Genomic DNA, 20,386 nt, shown 5'->3' with positions numbered 1-20,386 from the left:
TTTTTTTTTGATTAGTATTATTATTCAGTTGCCATCTCAGTGGTGGGTTGTGATGAGGTTCCACAGCCTAGTTCAGCACCTTTGCTTGGCAGCTTCCCTAAATACTCATTTCCAAAAAAACCCAAATCTGTGTTATCGTAGAAAACATTCTTCCGCCCCGTTTTTTGGTGTGTTCAGTTCAGGCAAATGATCCTGTGTCGTTCGAACAGGAAGCAATGCAGTGCGTGGAGGAGCTGAGCGCCCAGAGTCTGCTGCCTGTTTTCGTGCGAGTGGGAGTGGAGTCGACGCTCGAGAGGAGCCAGATCACCCGGGATCACATGGGCCAGTTATTACATCAGTTGGTGCAGTCGGGAAAGCTGAGCAAGCAGGATTTCTTCAAGGGGTTTGTATTCTGCGCCTAGAAACGGATACTTTTCTTCAGCGTTCGTTGCAAATGAACGCTGTGTTGGAGAGGAATGATTTCCCACCTTGCTTTGGTATCCTGCCTTCTCCACTCACCCATTTTGAAAGGAGTATTTTCACCTGGGTGTATTTATAAGTAACATAATTATTGTAATATATTTTAAAGTATTTAAAATGCTTTAGTGAATATGAATATTTTCGTATTTATATAAGTATTTATTTCTAGGCAAAGACGTAGGTGTCTGTTTAAATGTGTGTGTTTAGATTTCTGTTTCGTGATGCATTTGTCAATGTTTGCCTTTTGGCAAATCACTAAATACGATTAAAAGAGCAGGAAGAAAATCTTCACGTGACATTAATGCCTGGAAGCTGCGTAACCCAAAGTCCTGTGCATCCACGGAACCACAGCCACCCCCTCCACTGGTAAAACAGGCTTCACCCCCACAATGCCACCTCTTGGGACAACTCCACTTTAGGGAGTGGACATGTCCTTGAGGAGCCGAGGAGGAGAACGTGTGCCAGCTGCGGTATTGGGCAGGTTTGGCCTTCCTCGAGAGATCCAAGTTTCGGCTGCTGGTTCAGCTCAGCTCTGGATTTGAACTGGTGTCCAGTCGTAAAAGGATCCGTGTTCCCAAAGAGGTCCCCGGCACCACTCAGTCCTCGCTGGGGCTTAGAGCAGGGTGATGGAAACAGGGGTAGCCAGGAGGAGCAGCCAGCGAGTGGGCAGATGAAATCATGCCTTCGGATCCCGAGTTTCTGGGCAGTTAGCCCTGTCTGGCTGCTTTTATTTGATTCGTGTCTTGTCACGGTACCGCTGACCGCTCCGGTGGCGTCCGGCTGTGGATTTCATCGTGATGCAGTCCAGTGGTTCACAGGAAAAGTTGAGGCAGCTCGAGTTCAAAACCCTATGGAACAGCAGTAAAAAAATACGTATCTGCGGGGAGAACTCTTGTCTGTGTCCACGGGGTCGCCGATGGTCACAATGACTCGTTTGAGGTGATGCATTTCCCTAATGGATGGTGATTCAAGCTGTTCCTGTGTTTCCTGGAGTGTGGATAAGTGGTTGTGATGCCAAATGAGTAGGATCTTGATAAAATAGTGGGAAGTGCGGTCTGAATGTGGCGTAAGCAAAGCGGAACAGCTCCCGAAGGTGATGAAAGGGCAAGTGGTGTTCAGCGGGCCCATGAGAAGAACAGGGAAAACCACTAGACTTATTCATGCAAGGCAAATCGCTCTGTAATTAGGGGTTATGGGACAAGTGCTGGTCACAGCACAAGTCTGGAGGGATACACAAAGGGAAACCAATTTCTGGCAGAAACACTTGGACAAACCGTGGTGGCAGAGACTTAAAGAACAAAGCAAAGGAGGAGAGGGCTTCTGTGTTTGAAGCACAAGAGAAAAATACGTCTTTATGGTCACTAAAGTGGACCCCAGAATTTTCAAGGTTTTCAGGGAGAAATGAACCATGATGAAAACTGGCAGGAGAGGCAGAAAAAATATGGTCTTGTACCAGGCATGGGGAGTGAAGCCACCTACAAGGCTCTTAGCAGAAAGGAGAGTTTTGAGTGATTCTGGAAACTGTACCCAGTGTTGGGGAGCGATTTTGTAATTCATCCTGCCGCGTCTTCTGTTTGGGACAGAAACCTCCCTCTGGCATACTGAATGTTTTTCTTGAGGTGTTTTACATATTTAGAGACATTTTGCTGATTACCTTACGTTTGGACTTGTGTTGTTATTAACCCCCTTCTGTAAACATGTGGATGTTTTTAAGGCAGCTCCATTTATTAGATGGTTTGTATTTATGCTTTTTTTTTTTCAATTTTACAGCTTTTACTAGTTAGCAAGCAATTTGTCACTGGGATGTAAGAATTATTGTAAAGGGAGCTTTCCTGGATGTATCTGCTGGTTTTACCAAAGGCAATGCCTTTACCACGTGTACTCTCCACGTTACTGTGTAGAGAAAATCATTCCTGGCAGTTTTGAAGCACTGAAAGCATAGTTTCCTTTGTTACCTTTGTGGTTTTCTTTTTTCTTGCCTTTCCTTTTTTTTCTGGGGGGGGTGTTTTTTGTTGTTTTTGAACAAAGGATTTTCAAACATGCAGATTTGCTTTGCAGGCGAAGTCTCAAATTAAATTGTATGTAACGCTTGACATTTTTCCTTCTTCTTTTAAAGCTTTTCAGATACCTTGGAGATGGCGGACGATATGGCCATAGATATACCCCATATTTGGTTGTACCTAGCTGAGTTGGTGACCCCCATGTTAAAAGAAGGAGGAATCTCTATGAGAGAACTCATACAGTAAGCAGCGCTGTTCTTTTCCGGTGTCGGTCGAGCTGAGCTGTCTGCCGGGCTACGCCGTAGGATTTTCACAGCGTGGTTCCCGTTAGTAGATAAAAGACGAGCAGCATTAGAGGCTCAGCGTCTCGTGCGAGTTGATAAAAGACTTGCTGCGCGTCGCTCGGGACTCGCACCGGGCTGAAAGCTGCGGTGGGAAGGCAGCTCGCTGCCCGCGGTCACCGTTCAGGGGTGAAAGTTTTATCCGTAAATTTACTTCAATCCTGGTTGCGTCAGCTGAGCTGAAAAGTACCCCGGTGTTGTGCAGTCAGTCGCTTGAGAGCGCACCGAGGCTGTGAGAATGAGGTTTGAAGAGAGCGAGGAATCGCGCCGGAGCCTTGATGTCTCGGCGTGTAGTAACTGCCACCTGGGCATTGCCTTAAACGGGCACAAAACCTTGCCTGCAAGGCTGGAAACTGCTTCCAGGACCAGAGTTTCTGTGTTTGGTACATGTCCTGATATATTTGGGGATTAACTAGAAGCCAATGGAATGGTTCTCTTTTCCTGAAAGCAGTGAATTAAGACAGTAATAGCCTTTTCCCCAAAAAGGGTCCTGCTACCCGAATGCAGCATCCCACAAAAACGCCTGCGCTGCGTCGCTGAAGTCTGGCGTATCGGCAGCGCTGGCTGGAGCGAACCCTTCATCCCTGGCAGAAGTTCGATGTTTTCCTGCCTCAGTTTGATCACTGCCCCTTGCCTTGCATCCCAGGCTCGGAGCACTGTTTTAGGAGGATAAAACTGTCTTCAGACAATTCAAATTATAAGGAAAAATACCTGGTTTTCTTTCATTCTAGAGAATTTAGCAAACCTTTGCTTCCTGTGGGAAGAGCCGGCGTCTTGCTTGCTGAAATCTTGCACCTTCTATGCAAACAAATGGTAAGTGTCCAGGCCTGTCACTCCTAGATAGGAGCTGGATGCAGTGAGTTTTGTGCATGAAGCCTCCACATTTCCCACGAGAAGATATTTAGGGATGGGCCAGCCAGTCCAGATAACCTAGGAAACCCGCCTCTTCCTCCCCAGTTTCAAACCAACCCTTACAAGGTTCCAAAAAGTTAACTGTTTTTTTTTTTTTTCTCATCACTTTTCCCTTTTGTAGGTACCTTTGTACCTGGCTTCTTCCAGAAGCTAGAGTGCTGAAATACTGCAAGAGGGACATTCTCAAGGTATTTCTGGGCTGACCAGAAGCAGCAAGTGCCGGGAATCTTGCGAGAGAGCTGTTCTTGCAGACCGGAGAGGTTCTGAGGGTTGGGATAAGCTTCAGATGGCCTCTCAGACTTCTGGGTGCTTATCCAGACTAAACCTGCCAAGTCTTAAGATTCACCCGTCACTAGGGGTAGTGACACCTTTTCACCCTGTAACTCCTAGAGCTCTCTTACACGTTTCACAGTTGTGTGTCCAAACAGTTTGGTGGTTTCCCTATAACTCTGTCTCCATTTTTTTGTCTTTCTGTTTTTTTTCAATCCAGCTAAATACTGCACTTTGGATAGTGTCTATTTTCAACCCTGTAAAATCCCTCACTTGCCTTTTTCTTTCTTTTTTTTTTTTTTTTTTTTAAAGCATGCATTCAAATAAGGTTGAATGTTCCAGGAGCATTTCAGTCTAGCAGTGCAAATAGTGACCTTTTTATTTATTTATTTTAGCCTTACGCTTGTTTGGAAAGTCGACTTCCATTTATTTCTCTCTGTTCTGTGAAAGAAAAACTCTGGGGGTTGAAGCAGAGCCTTGGGTTTCTGTTTCTGCCACAGCTTTCTAATTCGGTCTCGTCCAGGCCAGTACTTGGACGCGGTATTTCAATGCAATATCAGTCATGTAATTCAGATCCTGATGACTCACAGCAGGAACTGTGCACAATTAGCTCTTAACGATCTGCGTGGCAAACTTAAGATGGTAATCTGCTTTGTAAACGGAAAACCAGGCTGCTCTCAGCAGCGCTTAGCTTGGGCTGCGCAGCCATCCCCCTTGTGCAGGTGCTGCAAGGTAACAGGTTTGGCAAAGCATTCGGGTGACAAGAGCTGGATGTTACAATTCTTGTCAGAGTTGTGTAGGTGCCGTCTCAGGCAGGGCGCTGCAGGGTCAGCGTGACGTTAGGGGGTGCGGGAGGTTGGACTGTGGGTGCCGCGAAGGCGCTTTTCTCAGGGTTCGCAGCGAGTTCTAGGAATTGAAGAGTGAACTTGGTGTTACGTAGCTGAATCTGGGGCTTGAGCTCTGCACAGAAAACAGCCGTGTAAATAATTATTTTCTAAAAGTAGCTGATTTGCTGGTGCCTTAATGTCAAGGCAGGGGGAGAATGAGTCACGGCGTAAGTCAATGACAGAGTCAAGAGATGAATCTACGTCATCTAACTGCTAGCTGTGTGTCACGGCCGTGGGAAACCGGGCCTTGTTCAGACGCGTCACTTGCCGTAGGTAACCTCTGGCTGAAGTTGTTGCAAACCCCACGTGTCACATTATGCCTTGTTTATTACCCATCACCGTGGCGTTTGACCACTTGACAAGATGTGTAGAGCTGTGGCAGGATTGCATATGTGATTTCTCTTGCACGGGACTTCCAGACGTGTTCACCTCATTGCTAGGCGTCTTGTTTGGTGGCTGAACAGTTCTTTATTTCTCCTGACACAGCTGCACCACTCCGGCGTGTGTAAGCTCCCCCTGCTTGTCTCTCAAGTCTTGAAAATGAACAAACTCTGTGTGTTTCAGAGCCATAAGAAAGTGGGAGCCTTATGGAGGGAGTCTGGCCTCAGTTGGAAGGACTACTTACCCGAAGGGGAGGATGTACATACCTTTCTCACGGAACAAGTGAGTTCAGAGCGAGCATTTGCTTAATGATTTTGGCACACTGATTCTTGGGCCCACGTCCCGTTTGTTCATCCTCTTCCATCCCGTTCTTACACGTAGTTGGTATGGGACCGGGGGGTAAAGCATCTCCCTCGCTTCCTTTCTGAAATGGCAGGAGGATGGGCTTGTCCCCTCCGATCCCAGGCACGCATCTCCCATCAGCTGGCCTCCTCTGGGAGATCTTTTTCTCCAGCTGGGGGGGAAGGAACTCGAGAATGCGTTTTGCAGCAAGGACGGACCATCTGCGGCAGGGCCAGGGTAAACGGTCACGATTACCCACTCATCCCACCTCGCGTTACGATCCCGGGGGGTTTCAGAACCGCCAGGAGCCAGGCCTGACAGAGGGCACGTTGCAGCTCCGAAGGAAGAAGCCGGAGGTCTCCGTTTGGAGCTCCAAGTGATCCACTGCCCTGTTTTAGCACTTAGGAAGTGCTGCGCTGCAGGAGATGAAATGGGTTACCGAGGCCTGGGGCTTGGTGAGGGGACTGGAGATCCTCTGTCGCGTTTTGCAATGACTTGGGGCGTTGGCTGCGGTTTCTCTGAGCGAACGCCAGCTCTGGGAATTGCATTCCAGCTCCCCGTCGTTTTAGTTGAGCAACACGCGCTTTATTTTGTGCGTGCTCGTATCGCACAGGGCTGGAGTTGCTCTGAGGTGCCTGGTTGTCTTTGCTGGGTAATGTCATTCCCATGTGTTTGCTTTCGAATCTTTGGGACAGAAAAAGTATCTAAATCGTTGTAATGATACCTTAGCAGTTGAAAGATGCAGGAAAGCAGAATGAAGGGCAGCTTGCTGCCGCAATTTGGTGTAATTCAGCACAGGAAAGTACCTTTAACTAATTCTCTTCGTCCCTTCTGACGTTGCAGAAGTTGGACTTCACGGAGTCCGACTGTTCCAGTTCCTCAGAAGCACTTTCAGAGAAAGAACTCTCTGCGGAAGAGCTGAGCAAGCAGCTAGAAAAACTCATTGTTGAGGACAAGGCGAATGATGAACAAATCTTTGACTGGGTAGAGGTACAAAGACTGTTTTCGCCCTTCCTGTACGCTGTAACGGCTTTTGTAAATATTTTCTCACCTAAAGGAGCATCTCTGCAGGCTCCTCCCAAGGCTTAGGACACCGAGGTGGTTAGGTGGGAGCAATCAGTGCTCCCAAAGAATTAAAATCTAAAATATAATCAGTTGGTTATTTCATAGTAAGCTTTAGGAAGAAAGAATTTTAGCTATATTAACGTACAACTGTGTAACTTTTAAATACGGTGGACTTTTTGGCACTGAATACGTTGCTTCTGGCTATTGACTACGTTTCAGACCGAGCACAGTGCTACATTCCTTCTTCCCAAAATATGGGATTAAAGCTTCTCATGGCTTTTCGGAACATGGCCTGTGCAAGTTCCCCCCTGCCCAGGCGCATGCCCTGCGGTGCTGCAAAACCATCCTGGGCAGTTGCTGAGGGCACGTGTACCTTTCCCAGCGCATTGGACCAGACACTGCAGGAGAAAATAAAGAAAAAGGAGGGGAGAAAAAAAAAAAGCCCTGTCAACCCACTGATCTTTTGCCCTCTATCTCTGGCTGCATCCTTGAAGCCAGATATTTAATCTAGTGGCTGAAGTTATCCCCAACCTGATTGTTTAGGTCTGTGCTCACAGCTAAACCGTGGTCAGCTTCATTTCGGTTATTTCTATTGCGGGAGCTACATGTTAGAAATGTCTTTTTTTGTTTGGTTGGTTGGTTTTTTTTCCTGCTGTTAGAGAGGTCGAGAGGGGGATGAAAAGCAGCGCTGAAAATCTGGGGACACCCACAGGCTCTTTGTAGTCTTGGACAAGTTACACAGGCGTCCTCGGAATTTTTTCTACAAAGCAAACAAATCTCCACCCGAGGAGCACGCTGTAAAATTTCTTGAAAAACCCTAGAACTTTTAGAAAAACGTATAAAGCGTTGTAAAAGCCAAGTGTCGTCGGTTTGTTTCTCGAGACAAGCGGCTCTTTGTGGGAGCGGTTCACTGGTGTATTGATCGAGGAGAGCTGTGGTTGCACGTTGAGGTACCTGCGCTGGTTTCGAGAGGCGAATGGGGAAGCTGAGCTGTTGGAGGGGGTGAAGGGGATTTCTCCTGCAGCAGCTGTTGCTGAACTCAAACTTGCTGCCAAACTCAGCGGTGGAGTTTGGAAGCGATCGCTCTCACATAGTGGCGTGTTTTTAACTGGTCCATTTACTCTTGATTTCAGGCTAATCTAGATGAAAGCCAGATGAGTTCACCTACATTCCTTAGAGCTTTAATGACAGCAGTTTGTAAAGCAGCTATTATAGGTGAGTAACTTGCAACATAAACACCGTACAAACCACACGCGCAAAGATTTGATTTATATTTTTCAGGTTTATATCACTTTCCCCTCCCCTGAGGCTGTTTTTTATCACCATATTGAATTCTAGCGCTCGAGAGCGGGATGTCTGTTCCCCCTGCGACAGCCCGGCGCTCTGCCGGTGTTCTCGAGGCCCTGGCGTGTCCCGGTGACCTCGCGTGAGCAGACGTCGCAGACGACTCTTGAGTACTGCCAGATTGTTCATTGATTTCTCTCGTGAAGGTGGAAATGCGCTAGACGTTATTAAGATAATTAGCATTTCCACTCCTGTGTCAGCGGGGACGTGTGGGCGCTCTGCCATCGCAGATTGCCACGTGCGAGTTGGAAGCGTGGGCTGCAGAGGAGAAGCCAGCCTGCGTCTCTGCCTCGTTCATAGTTTTACGTCCAAAGCTGCAGTTTTGGAAAGAAGGTTGACGTGGGTTATTTGAATGTACAGCTGGAAATGGAGGAAAGGGTGGGTTTGCAAGTCTGTGCGAGCCTCAGGCCCTCAGGGGGGCTGGAATAAGGCGCTGCAGCCAGAAACATCTGGTCATTCACTCTGTTTGCTTTAACTTTACTGTTGGCATCTGGCAAGGCGGAAAATTGCGCTCGTAAAGCGCCCGGTTCTGCCCTTAGCCGGAAGAGTCGCGCTTGGTGGAGAGAATGGTCTGAACTTCGGCTTGTTGCGAGGGCAAAGGGAGCCCAGCTCCTTTCTTCTCCCTGAGAACAGAACCTTTCTGATGCCACCTAGTGTTAAGGCGCAATGACGCAGGATTTGATTACGAGCGTTTAGGAGTTGCCCGATGCATATCGGGAACGTCGTCTTCTGGTTTACATTTTGATCTTGCCTCTAATTGAGGGTTTTTTCCTTTTGTTTTCAAAATATCACTTAGTTGTGTTGCATGATCTGCTTTAAAGCTGCTGGATAATGTATCCGTGTTGCCAATGGACTTCTAATGTGTGGGTTTTATATATTCCTGATTTCCTGTGCCATATGTGGATACAATTTTCCAAAAACCACCTATGTAACCGAAATGTTAGCCCTAGCCATTGTAGGCACTTTGGACATCTATTTGCCTGTGGAAGCACCACGATTTGCGCTGCAAAGTGAAGCTGTAATTCTTCTGCGTGTGTCAGCAGGCTGGTTAGGGCCAGGGTCGCTGCAGACACTGGTTGAATTTGGGGAACTGGAAGAACCAAGACTTCCAGAAAAAGCCATTGATGAGAAATAACGTTTCTCATCCTCTTTTCTCTCCACGCTAACCTGTACCTGTGATTTCTGTTGGAATAAATAAGGGCAATAAAAGATCCGCGCCTGCTGCCACGAACCAAAGCTGACCCTGTTTCCTTCTCTTCCCCGCAGCGGACTCTTCCAGCTTCCGTGTGGACACTGCTGTTATCAAACAGAGAGTGCCGATCTTACTCAAGTACCTAGACTCAGACACGGAGAAGGAACTACAAGCACTTTATGCACTACAAGCATCAATAGTAAAACTTGATCAGCCTCCTAGTAAGTGGCGCCTCTGTGCTGGGGATTTGTACCGTGACAGTATACGGAGAAGTTGTTTCTGTGAGAGTAAAGTAGAGCCTGGGAGAGGGCGTGGGGTGCTGTTCCTTACCTTTGTCTGTGGCAGATGAGAGAAAACAGTGTACGGTGGTTTCCGCGAAGCCAGATTCCAGCTTTTAGAGCAGCGCAGGTCCTCAAATGCTTGGCCAGAGGCCAGCTCTTCTCTTGGTTGCTCCTGTAAGCAGCCATGCAGAAGGAAGGACAGACCTGTTGAGAGGGGGGAAAAAAAAGAGCAGTAAAACATAATCTATGGAGTTTACAGTACCTGGACAGATGAGAGCACCGGGCTTTGTAATTGCTTTCCCACGCCACAGATGCCTGTGGACTTGGAGGGAATAAAATGAGTTGGGCAACTGCTGAGTTTTGTCCCCGAGACACTGCAGAAAACTGTTGTTGGGAGAGAGGTGGGGGCACTGCCGAAGAAACGGGGGTTCCCGGGGAGTCTGCAGCAGAAAATCGGAGCGTGCCCAAAACCACCCGACTTGATCGTCCTTAGCTTCCAGGAGCCGGTTGCCCGTTATCCCCCCCCCCGCTGAGCCGTGGGAAATCGGGTGCTGGAAGGGAGCCAGGCTGCCAGGTTGCGCGGTCCAGCCAGCGGAGGACGGGCTGCTGTGGATTCCGCCGGCCGGCTGATCCCTAGATAATACGTTCCCACGGCTGCTTTCCCAGCTTTCCCTTTTCTGCAGAGCAAGGGCTACCCGACGGCATCGGAGGGACCCGCTTTCCCTCTCGCTTGCCAGGAAGCAGTAACTCAGTACCGGGCCTTCCTCTTGCTTGGGTCTGCCTCTTGCCATAAAGGTCGCGCTAATCCCCTTAGCCGTAACCGCGGCTTTGTCCGCTGCCTTCGGCGGCGCAGCACTGACAGCTGTTCTCTCCCCTTCCTCCGTTATCACAGATTTGTTGCGGATGTTTTTTGATTGCCTGTATGACGAGGAGGTGATATCAGAGGATGCCTTCTACAAGTGGGAGAGCAGCAAGGACCCAGCGGAGCAGAACGGGAAAGGAGTAGCGCTGAAATCTGTCACGGCGTTCTTCACGTGGCTACGGGAGGCCGAAGAGGAGTCGGAGGATAATTAAAACTTAAAATACAGAGGAGGAAAAAAAAAAACAAAAACAAACAAACAAAAAAAAGAAACAGTTTAAGTATTTTTTTAAAAAGTTTCACGTCTTCGCCAATCACAGTGCAGCAAGGCCAATTCTCGCGCAGACCCCCCCCTTCCCCCACACATGCACGAGTGGGAGAGGTAAAAATAGATAAACACAAAGGTGATCACAAGGAAAAAAAGGTACTTGAAAAAAAAAAAGTAAACTTCAAACCTGAGGGCGGGAGCACTAAACCAAAATACATGTATTATTTATAGAAAATATTTTCTGTTTTAATCTTTTTTTTTTCTTTTCTTTTTAAACAAGGACTCATACTTACAAAAACACAAAGCGAAACAAATCTGTTTAGCAAAAAAAAAAAAAAAGTTGAAAACTTTTAATTTATTATTTTAAGGACTGCAAATGCCAGTGTAATTTTTAAATTTGCAGTTTCTGTAAACAAATTGTATCATAGAACAAAAGCAGAGAAATAAATTTCCCTCCCCTTCATATGCACCTCAGTTTTGTTTCAAAGCATGATAAATAGACAAAACTTTCAAGGGGGTTGGGGTAAGCTAGATGAGGAAGAGATCAATTTTATTTTTTTTTTTAATTGTCATCAGATTTTTCTGCCTGCCTCTCAGCTTGCTTCAGAAATTTAAAAAGAAAATAGTAATCCAAACGTACATAACCTTGGAACGGAAGGAAATGCATTTGAGAAAACCGCTGCGGACCAGAGTGCTCTGAAAATAACTCATTCAAAACAGTGCTACCCTGGGGAAAAAGTACTAGTGATACTTTCAGAACCTTTAGAGCAACTTTAAGGCTTGTAAATACATAGAACAAATATTTAAAAAAAAAAAAAAAAAAAAAAAGAAAAAAAGAAATTGACTCAATACTATTTCTTTTCACTTTCAAAATATAAAGAACAAAATAAAGACAAACGTTGCAAGTTTAAAAGAAAGTAAAACGACTTCTCCTTTGACAGCTGCTGAATGTGTGCACCATCTCTGAGCGGTGCTGGCTTCCTTTTCGTTGCGTAGGCCCTCGGTTCCAAATTGTGTACATATAGTGTGTGTATGTCTGTGTGTCTACCAAAAAAGAGGGGTGAGAGCAATTGTTGTTTAAAAAAAAAAAGGAAAAAAGGAAAAAAAAAAAAGGGGGGGGTTGCTGCTTGGGAGACCTTTTCTGCAGAGAGAACTTCATGGCCGACGAGCAGCTGGCTGGGCTGCCGTCCCGCGTAGGCGCGTTCGGTTCCCGGCACGTTGCGGCGAGGCTGGGAGACAGCCTTGGGCGGTCGGTGCCCGAACCCAGCGCGGGTTTTTTCCGGCCGCGGTGTCTCTCGCATGACTTGGGTCAGTGGCGTCGTCCTGGGGACTTGGGACCTTGGCAGCGGCGGAGGCCGCAGCCGCTGGAGCAGAGAACCGACAGCCCCTCGCCACGGCCTGCGCCGCCGCCGCCCTTCGCATCTGCCGGTCGCCTGGCTGGGCCCGAGGAACCCAAAGAGCCGTCCGGGTGGACAGGGAAGCGCCCCACGCGAGTCAAGAGGTGGAGCAAGCGCTGCGGTGCTCGTCCCAGCCCTCCGAGGGTGCCTGCAGTCCGCGCGCAGCCCGGGTCTGGATCCACGGCGGGCAGCGCGGTCGGAGCGCGCGTTTTCCCTGCGCCCAAAGGGACCTCGACCGCGCCTCGGCACCACGCAGCCCTCCAAGCCAAGCTGCTGCTGAGCACGTTAAGTCTCTTGTGCGTCTCTCTTCAACAACCAAAGATGACCTGCTGGCTCTCACTGTGAAGAAGCATCTACCATGATACAGTCTGCAAAGTTCGTGAAGCCCTAAAACGTCGTCCGTGAACTGTGGTCCGTGGACCGCGGGTAACCTGTGGAGCAGTTGCTGGTGGTCGGTGCAGCGCTAGCTGCTCACATGATGCTGTCTTTTTCTTTCCAGCTGCTAAATCACTTCTTTTTTTAAAAAAAAAAAAAAAAGGAAAAAGGAAAAAAAAAAAAGGCTACAACTACATTAAATACTTTCCTAATCTTACTTTTACATGTAAACAATTGCTGTACTTGCATAAGGATGTTATTTGATCACCAAGGGGAAGGGAGGAGGGTGCCTGGTTGTGGCTGGAGGGGAGGTGTCCACCAGACACTTTCCCTGTCGACATGTGTTCCACGCCATGAATCTGAGCTAGAGAATCCATGGCCTAAAACACTAGAGCATTGTTTGGGTTGGTTTTTTTTTTTTTTTTTTTTTAGTAACAATAAAACACTTTTCTCTGATGTTTTGTTAAAAAAAAAAAAAAAATTCTCACCCTTGGTATACGCATATGTATGTATCTGCTTGTACAACATCCAGCACCTCCTCAGCCGCTTCCCCTCCCGGCCTCGCTGCTGGGCCCAGCAGTTGGGCACCGGCTGCGCTCAAGATCTCCGAAAGGCTCGTCCGCACCGAAAGCCCTGCCCAGCAGGTCTCGAGGGGCGTTGGTTAAACCTCTGCAGAAGGTCGTGGGGGTGCTTCTCACAGTCATTTTTGAGCCAGAACGTGAGCAGCAGGTACGTGACAGTTCGTAGCAGTTAAACACTTGAATTAAACGGATGTGAGTTTGTATGCAAGAGGCCAAATATTTGCCAAGTCGGGGTGTGCGCTGGTGCGTTCTCGCTCCGAGGATGGGCATTGTCGGAGCCTGCTGGGAACATGAGCGTGTGACACCGGAGCCGTGCGAGGACTGAGATTTATTTATCAATCGCCTTGAATCAGAAGGGCAGGAATTGCTGTAGAGCCTTGGAACAGCCACGGGAATCGGAGCGTGTCAGGGCAGGGAAATTTGTTGGGGGAGCTTGAACCTTTTGGCTGAAAGAGATGGAAACCCACAGGCTGGAGGGAGTGGGAGCGGTGAGCGGGTAGAGGAGAGATGGGAAAGTCCCCTCCTTTGAGCCCTTAACGTTCAGTGTTCCAGGAGGTGAGAACTCACCCTGTTAGTGTCCTGCAAGTGCCAGGAAGGGAGTTTTTGGAGGTTTTAAGGGCGGGGGTTTTTCCCCAAAGGCTCTGAAAAGGTGGGTTTGCAGCATGGCAAGACTTGCATTTTCTGAAGCTGGATCAGTAAAGCTGCACGTGGAGTGCTGTGAGCAGTTTGTGCGCGAGAGCTTGAGGTCTGCAGCTGGGGGTACGTTACCTTGAGGTTCAGCTTCCCACAAGCATCGCCGCAAGGAGCGTTTCTGACAGCCCTCTGGGACCAAAACTGCTTCCTCTGCTCCCCTTGCGCTGTTCACCACGTGCCGCTCGCTTACCTGCACCCGTCCCGAGATGTGGTTGCTTTCCAGCCGCCTTCTAGGTCAGCACGGGTTTGCAGGCTGTGGCAGCTCCTCGGGATGCAGCCTGTGGTCCCAGAGTGCGACGCGTCTCCTCCTGAAGGGTATTAAAATGCAAAAAAGAGCTGTAAGAAACAGCAAAGGGGATAATTAATTAAAAGAGGTTCCCGTGGGAATGTGATTTGTGGGAGCCCCATTTTCTGCCAGTGAGGAGAGGTGAGCTGTGGTTACTCCTGCCTAACGTTACAGCAAAGCCTAAACAGGGGGCACAGCAAGGTCCCGCTGAGGATACTAAAGGTTTTGAGTGTGTTGGGGTGTTTTTTCTCCCAGCCTTAGTCTTACAAGGCATTTAACCGCATCTTCCGGGCAGGCTCGTGAACGTGGCAGGGAGTTAATGCAGCCCGGCAGGGAAGAGCTGCATTAGAAGCCATTTGCACTGCTGGGAGCCCTTGTGCTGAGGCTGTGCGCGCTCTCGAAGGCACCGGCAAGGAGGAGCAGATGCATCGCTTACATCCCTGTGTGTCACTGCAAACATCCCCAAACCTGAAGCGGTCAAACAGCAAATTTGCAGGGCAGGTGTCTGCCGACGGCTGGTTTCCTTCTAGGAAAGCGTTTTCAGAAATGGATCGGCTGTTTCTGCGAACGAGGTCGGGGAATACACCGACACCAGGCCTCGCGCTCTGCCTGCTTGTGTGAACATGTTCAGGTTTTCATCTTATTTTCTCAGGAAGCCTCAGGTCCCAGCACAGACCTTGGTGTGTGGAAAAACCTTTTGCCCGGGATCAGCTCTCCCTGGGGCAGGAGCTGGTAGCCAGAGGCCACGCGGCAGGAGAGGCTCGGGAGAAGGGATTCCTCTGCAGAGACAGGTTTTAGTGTGCACGAGGCGGGTTCAAGCCAGTGGTAATTTACGCTGGTCGTTGCTGCGTTGCTGCGTTCCTGCAGCCCACAGAGCTTTCGGTTCCAAGCCTATAGACAGTTTTTTCTGGTAGAGGAAGAACAGGGCCTCTAAAGAGTCCCGGTAACTCACTGAGCATCCTGAAAACGTTTATAACCAATTGCAGGTGTTGGCATCTCGTTGCCAAAAGGGTGGCTGTGGCTGTTCCTGCCGCGTTGCGTTCCAGCATGAATCATTTGTACGGACGAAGGGACCGGGAGCTGGTGGCCTTGTCAGAAGCGTTCGCAGCGGAGCAGAGAAGCTGTTACAGCCGTGCCCCTGGCGCCGCTCACTTGATGCGTTTCACAGACGTGAGAGGGTTTAGCTTTGGGGGCAGCGAGCTCAAAATCAAACCCCACCCCCATAATGCTTTTGTGCCCTGAGATCCAACACCTCTGGCCTTGAGGCACTGAACCGCCTCTAGGCGAGTTGGCTGTCAGGTCGGTCCGTGGTGGCACCTCAGGTCGGGACTGCCGTGCGCTACGTGGGGCTGGAGCCCTCGGGAGGTGTTTGGGCTGGCAAGGCCCTGAGCTCCCGCTTTATGAGTCGGCCTGGCAGGCAGAGCTCGGCCTTTTCTGCTCTTTGGAAGGTGTTGGCCCTCTGCTGCTACCTGATCCCAAGCCAGCTGAGCGGCACCTCCAGCCAAGCAGCGTCAGCAGGAGCGTGAGCTCTTCGCACGCCGCTTTCTTTGAATAAGGTGCCGACTCCGAGGCTTGCACGAGACGCCGCACGCCGACAGAAACTCCCGAGCGACGGTTTGATGTGGCCCGGCGGCCACGTGCAAGCTGCAACAGCCGTAGGATGGAGCCTGGGGATGAGGAGGCTTCGGCCCAGAGGATCCTGTTTGGCTGCCCGTCTGCCAGCCCAGCTCTGTGGACAGATAACCCGCAAGGAGCCAATGCAGGAAAACCACGGTGATGGGCAAGCAACCGCAGCAAGAGATTGATTAACCCACTCAGCTTCCAGCAGCGTGACTAAATCCCTGCCAATACTCCAGGAAAATTGGAAACTTGACTTGAAGTTCTCTACCCTTGTGTTTTCCGAGGGGATCCGCTTGTCACCTGCAGGTAACCATCGTGGAACTGTGGTCTGCTGAAATGTCTCCTGCTGATTGCGGTGCCGCTGTGGGGATGCCCGACTGTGATCTGTGGAAAGCTTTGGTCATCCTGGCACCTGTGTCTCTCCCTCATTTCCAGCTGCTAAATTGCCCTGAAACAGCCACAGAAATAAAACCAGCTCCTGCTCCATTCAGTACTTCCCAAAGGGGAATTTGTCCAAGCGTGCAGCCGCTGTGCCAGCTGCAGGGATGGTTGTGCTGGGGTTGCAAATTGGAAAGGGGAGAGGGGGCTTGGGGAAGGCAGTCGATGCTCTCAGCTAGGAAATCTTCGTATTACTGAGCAGGCGGGGAGAACGGCAAAGGCGGGCTGTTGCATGCCTCCTTGTCCTGTTGCAGGAAGAAAAATCGGTCATTTTGGTGTTGCAGAATAAGCTGTTCTGAAATACCGCCTGGTGCAACGCTCTGTGCCGTTAAAGGCGGCCTAAAGCGAACAACCTGCCGGTCACACTTGTGCATCAGTGTGCTGGGAAACCTCCCGCTTCACCCACAGCGGCTGCCCTGAGCAGGGAGCGGGCACTCGGCCTCGCCAGCGCTCCGCAGGGCTGCGGCACCACCGGCGCCTGAATTTACAGCGATGGGCGGCAGCGCGGAGCCCCGTTCTCCTGCCGCCCAGCCCTGCTTTGGGCGTTTGCAGACACCAGCATCGTCAGCAGCAAGGAATCTGTGCAACAACAGGGGAGGTGAGTGTTTTACCCGTCCTCTGAGGAAACGCATCTGGCTCTTCAGGCCTGCTCCAGCACCGCAAGGTGGATTTGTTGAGCTGCGGGTGACCCATCTGGAAGAAAAGCCCATCGACCAGATTTCCCACAGAGAGACGAGCGAGCCAGCTAGAGCTGACCACACACTTCAAGCAGGAGCCATGGCCAAAGGTGCTTTAAATTCCTGCGCAACCCAAAGGTTTTCTGTCTTCCCAGCAAGGCTCGCTGGCGTGGCCCTTTGGGTAAAATAAATCACCACTGGAGTGCCCAAAGTGCTGCAGGGAAAAAAAAAAAATCACAACTTCCAGGCGCCAGTCTCCCAGTGATGATAGCACCTGCCTCATTAGCCATAACGATCTATTTCAGATTAGAGTGGCTCTAGAAAAGCAGCAGCCTGTGGAGGCTGCTTAGTCCACAATGTTTCCCTGCTCCAAATTTCGGTCAGCTCCAGTGGCATTTCTGTCATCCGTTTGCTCAAGAATGGAGCAAACTTTGGTGTATTTAAGTGTATTTTTATTCACTTGCTAGGAATAAATAAAAATAGGATATAAAACGGGATGTAAAACTGGGTTGGTGGGTTTGAAAGTGTGCAGATGAAGGGAATAGCCCTTGGAAAAGGGGAAAGGGTTTGACAAGACAAACCTGACTGGGTTAGCCTCAAGGGTAGGGGCAGCAACAAGGGATCAGCCGGGAGGTGGTGTAAGGTGACGCTGGGAAAAGTACGGAGAATAAATTATTGGGAAGCTGATAAAGAATAAAGAGCTCAAAGGTGATGTCTAGAATGTGCGTTTTTGAGTTGAAGGCAGAAAAGGAGCGGGTTTTGCACAGAGTTACAGGAACTACAGGGCAAGACTTGCAAGACAGCAGGACTGTGCTGCTGAAAAAAAAAGTAAGTATGAATTGAAGAGAATCATAAGTTTTTCTGGTGATGATTAGACCTGTGTCTTTGCTAAAGTGAACCAGCAACAAATGGGAAATTGTGGCTGAAGGGCATCCCCTCATCTCTTCTGAACATCAGTGTTTCTGCGGGAGATGTAAAAGGGGAAAAAAATCCCCAAGTAAAAAGTAGCTTGAGCGTGAAGACAAGAATTGCGTGTGGGACTGCGGGAAGGGCGACACCGCTGCGTAAGGGGTAGGTCCATCGCTTCATCCTGTGTGCTGCAGGTGACAGGCCCCTGGCAGCTTGTGTGGGCCCTGCAAGTGGAGAGACCCACGTTAATTATGGTGGTTACGGGACAGTTGTGCCGCTCCCTGTGCGAATCCATCGGGTCAAGCTGAAAACGGCAGCGACTGTCCCCTCATGGCGGCAGGGAAACGTCATGGCCGAAGGGCAAGGGTCCCGCTCGAGGGATTCCCCCCCTTGGATACATGTTCAGGGAAAAACAGATCTAAGGTAAGAGAATATTTGATTTGTTTTTTCAAAGCACAAGAAGCTGAAGCAGCAGCAGAATGGGAAGCTTTAGGGGAGGAAGAGCGAGGTGTGGGGAAGGAGCTCCCCGGCCTGCTGGCGGTCAGACACGGGCCGGAATGGAAAAAGGCTCAAATTCTCCCAGAGCCAGGATACCGTGGGCCAAAAGGCTTTTTAGCCAAAACAAGTGCACAAGCTGAGGCAAAAACGGAAAAGGAAAAAAATCACCAAAAACTTGGGGTGATGACCCCAGAGGCAAGGCCTAAACAGCACGGGAGCTGAAGTTTGGAGCTGCAGGCCAGCACTAACACCGAATTTGGTGACAAAGATGCGCTTGCACAGCCAGTGAAATCGGGAACGTACCGGCAGGAGCTGTTTCGGCACGGGAGGTGCGCAGTGTGGCGAAGGCGGTAACGAAAGGTAACACTGATCTTGTGGTTTGTGCCATACGTGGCAGGTAGCTGTTAAGTAACAGAGGGGCAGCGCTTATTAAGTAAAAAAGCATTCACTTTAAGTAAAAAATGTATCAAAAGGGGGGAAATAGGAGTCGGTGAGGGTAAGAAAGTTAACGAGTAGCCCCTGGAGTGGAGTTTCTGGGACCAAACGGATTTAGGACAGAAGTACAACATAAGGGGTGGAAACAGTAAATCTCTTGACAAGCAACTGTTACAGCTGCTCCTTGGGACCAGCCCGACGTGTCTGAACCGTCTGGTTTAAAGGCGAGCTGCGCTGTGCAGTCAGACCTCAGAGCTGTGGGCAAGCGTGTGGAAGCTCTAAGGCTGCAGGGAGATGGAAGCAACTGGAATGGTTTTTTTGGGGGAAAAAAAAAAAAAAGAAATCCATGAACCACTTGGAATCCTACTAGGGCATGGCACTGGGAAAGCAGGGAAGGTACCGAAAGTGTTTAGTACTTATCAAAAGTGTTTGATGAGGATGATGGTGGGGTTTTGATCCCGCTGCGGGATGCGGCTGCCTTCGCAGGCGCGGTATTTTCACCAGAGCCCACCGTGGTCAGGCAGGCGTGTGGCTGTTAAGGAATGCACAGACCCAGCAGCTCCCTTCTGGGGTGGATTTTGAGATAAAAAACTGGGAAAGAGACAACGAAAGCTTTTCTCCTCCTCTGCGTGCCCCTCAGCTCTGTGGCTCGGCCAGCGCAGGTGCTGGAGTTTTGCACAAAGGCTTGCAGTGAGGAAGGGGAGTGTGGCCGGGGTGATTTCATCTTCTCCTTCTTGGTGTCTTAAAAGCTGGCAGTAAAGGAGTACGTTCCCTCTCGCTCCCCTCTCCTCCACCTTCCAACCCCTCCCCTCCTGCCAGAGAGGCACCGCAAGGGGAGCAAGGCCAAAGAACACATTTCTCTGCAGCTGCACCGTCCTCGTTTCACACTCACGGGCAAGACAGGAATGTTTAGCAAAGTGGAGCCATCTGGCTGAGGCGCTTCCAGGGCTGTTCGGCGCAGGAGACAAAGGGCTGTATGAAAGCAAAGCATCACGGAGATAAGCTGGAGTGGAGAAGAAGACACTGAGCAAGGTCAGGCCTTGGTCACAACTTTGGAAGGCGACATTCTCAGGTGTAGTACACTTGCACCAGCCACCTAAGGGAGGGAAAAAAAGTTGGGAAAAGCTGCCGAAAGAAACCGTCAAGGCGCTGTTGCAGAAACAAGACACCTCCACAGCGCTCTGAATGGTGTGTGTGCTTCGAAAAAGTGCTCGCAGAGGGGCTTCCCACCCCCAGGGGGGTGAAAGCGCCCAAATAAATGCGTTCGTGCCCCTAGAGCCTTCAAATCTTAAAAACATGGAAAGAGAGAGAGAGGTTGGCCGCACACGAGTAAGGATTATGTGCAGAAAAAGAGATGAGAAGGCGCCTGGACAAGAGACTACAGATTAAAAGTTCTGGGGTGTATTTGGAGACAGCGAAAAGTTCTGGGGTGTATTTGGAGGCAGCTTGTAGAAAGTGTACTTACAGCAGAAATCCAGAACAGGTAGGGAAGGGAATGGAGGTTGTATGGTACAGTCAAGTGAAGGGATTTTGAGGGAAAAATAAAACACCCACGGGCCTAGCCAAAAAAAAAAATAAACAAACTTGGAGCAAGAATGTAGCGAGAGGTACTCAGAAGGAGCTGGTCACCTCTCGGCGTGCTCTGCACGGACCTGAAATAACCGCGATGGTGAGAACCCCAGCGTGGGTCACACCTCTGCTCTGCCTGGCCGCGATCACCCTCACCTCGGGCAGCTGAGGCACAGGTACAGCGGCTGCCTGACGGAGAGCAAAGCGGAGGAACACCGCAAACGGGATCCTTCCTGCGAGGGAGAACCCGTCAGCGTGTTTTGACGGAAAATTTCCAGCTTGCGGCCAGATCTTGGCGATGGAACCA

At 49.8% G+C, this 20,386-nt stretch overlaps 1 protein-coding gene across 11 annotated transcripts in view; it reads left to right on the top strand.

The window, feature by feature from the left end:
* Positions 1-11,408, top strand: part of EIF4G3 (eukaryotic translation initiation factor 4 gamma 3) — a 104,861-nt gene extending 93,453 nt beyond the window's left edge. For 9 of the 11 annotated variants that reach the window (XM_086476185.1, XM_086476186.1, XM_086476184.1 and 6 more), the window contains 8 exons: positions 210-382; positions 2,576-2,701; positions 3,532-3,613; positions 5,434-5,532; positions 6,436-6,582; positions 7,791-7,872; positions 9,268-9,414; positions 10,367-11,408. In XM_086476185.1, the coding sequence (XP_086332311.1) occupies positions 210-382; positions 2,576-2,701; positions 3,532-3,613; positions 5,434-5,532; positions 6,436-6,582; positions 7,791-7,872; positions 9,268-9,414; positions 10,367-10,548 (1,038 nt within the window). In that variant the 3' untranslated portion in view covers positions 10,549-11,408. The remainder of the gene's footprint in view (positions 1-209; positions 383-2,575; positions 2,702-3,531; positions 3,614-5,433; positions 5,533-6,435; positions 6,583-7,790; positions 7,873-9,267; positions 9,415-10,366) is intronic. The other 2 variants (XM_086476183.1, XM_086476187.1) reach the window with 2 other exon arrangements.
* Positions 11,409-20,386: the final 8,978 nt, after the last annotated feature.

The sequence above is a fragment of the Leptosomus discolor genome, chromosome 20 (genome assembly GCF_034619465.1).
Source record: "Leptosomus discolor isolate bLepDis1 chromosome 20, bLepDis1.hap2, whole genome shotgun sequence".
Lineage (NCBI taxonomy): Eukaryota > Metazoa > Chordata > Aves > Leptosomiformes > Leptosomidae > Leptosomus > Leptosomus discolor.
This window is presented reverse-complemented; position numbering and strand designations above follow the sequence as displayed.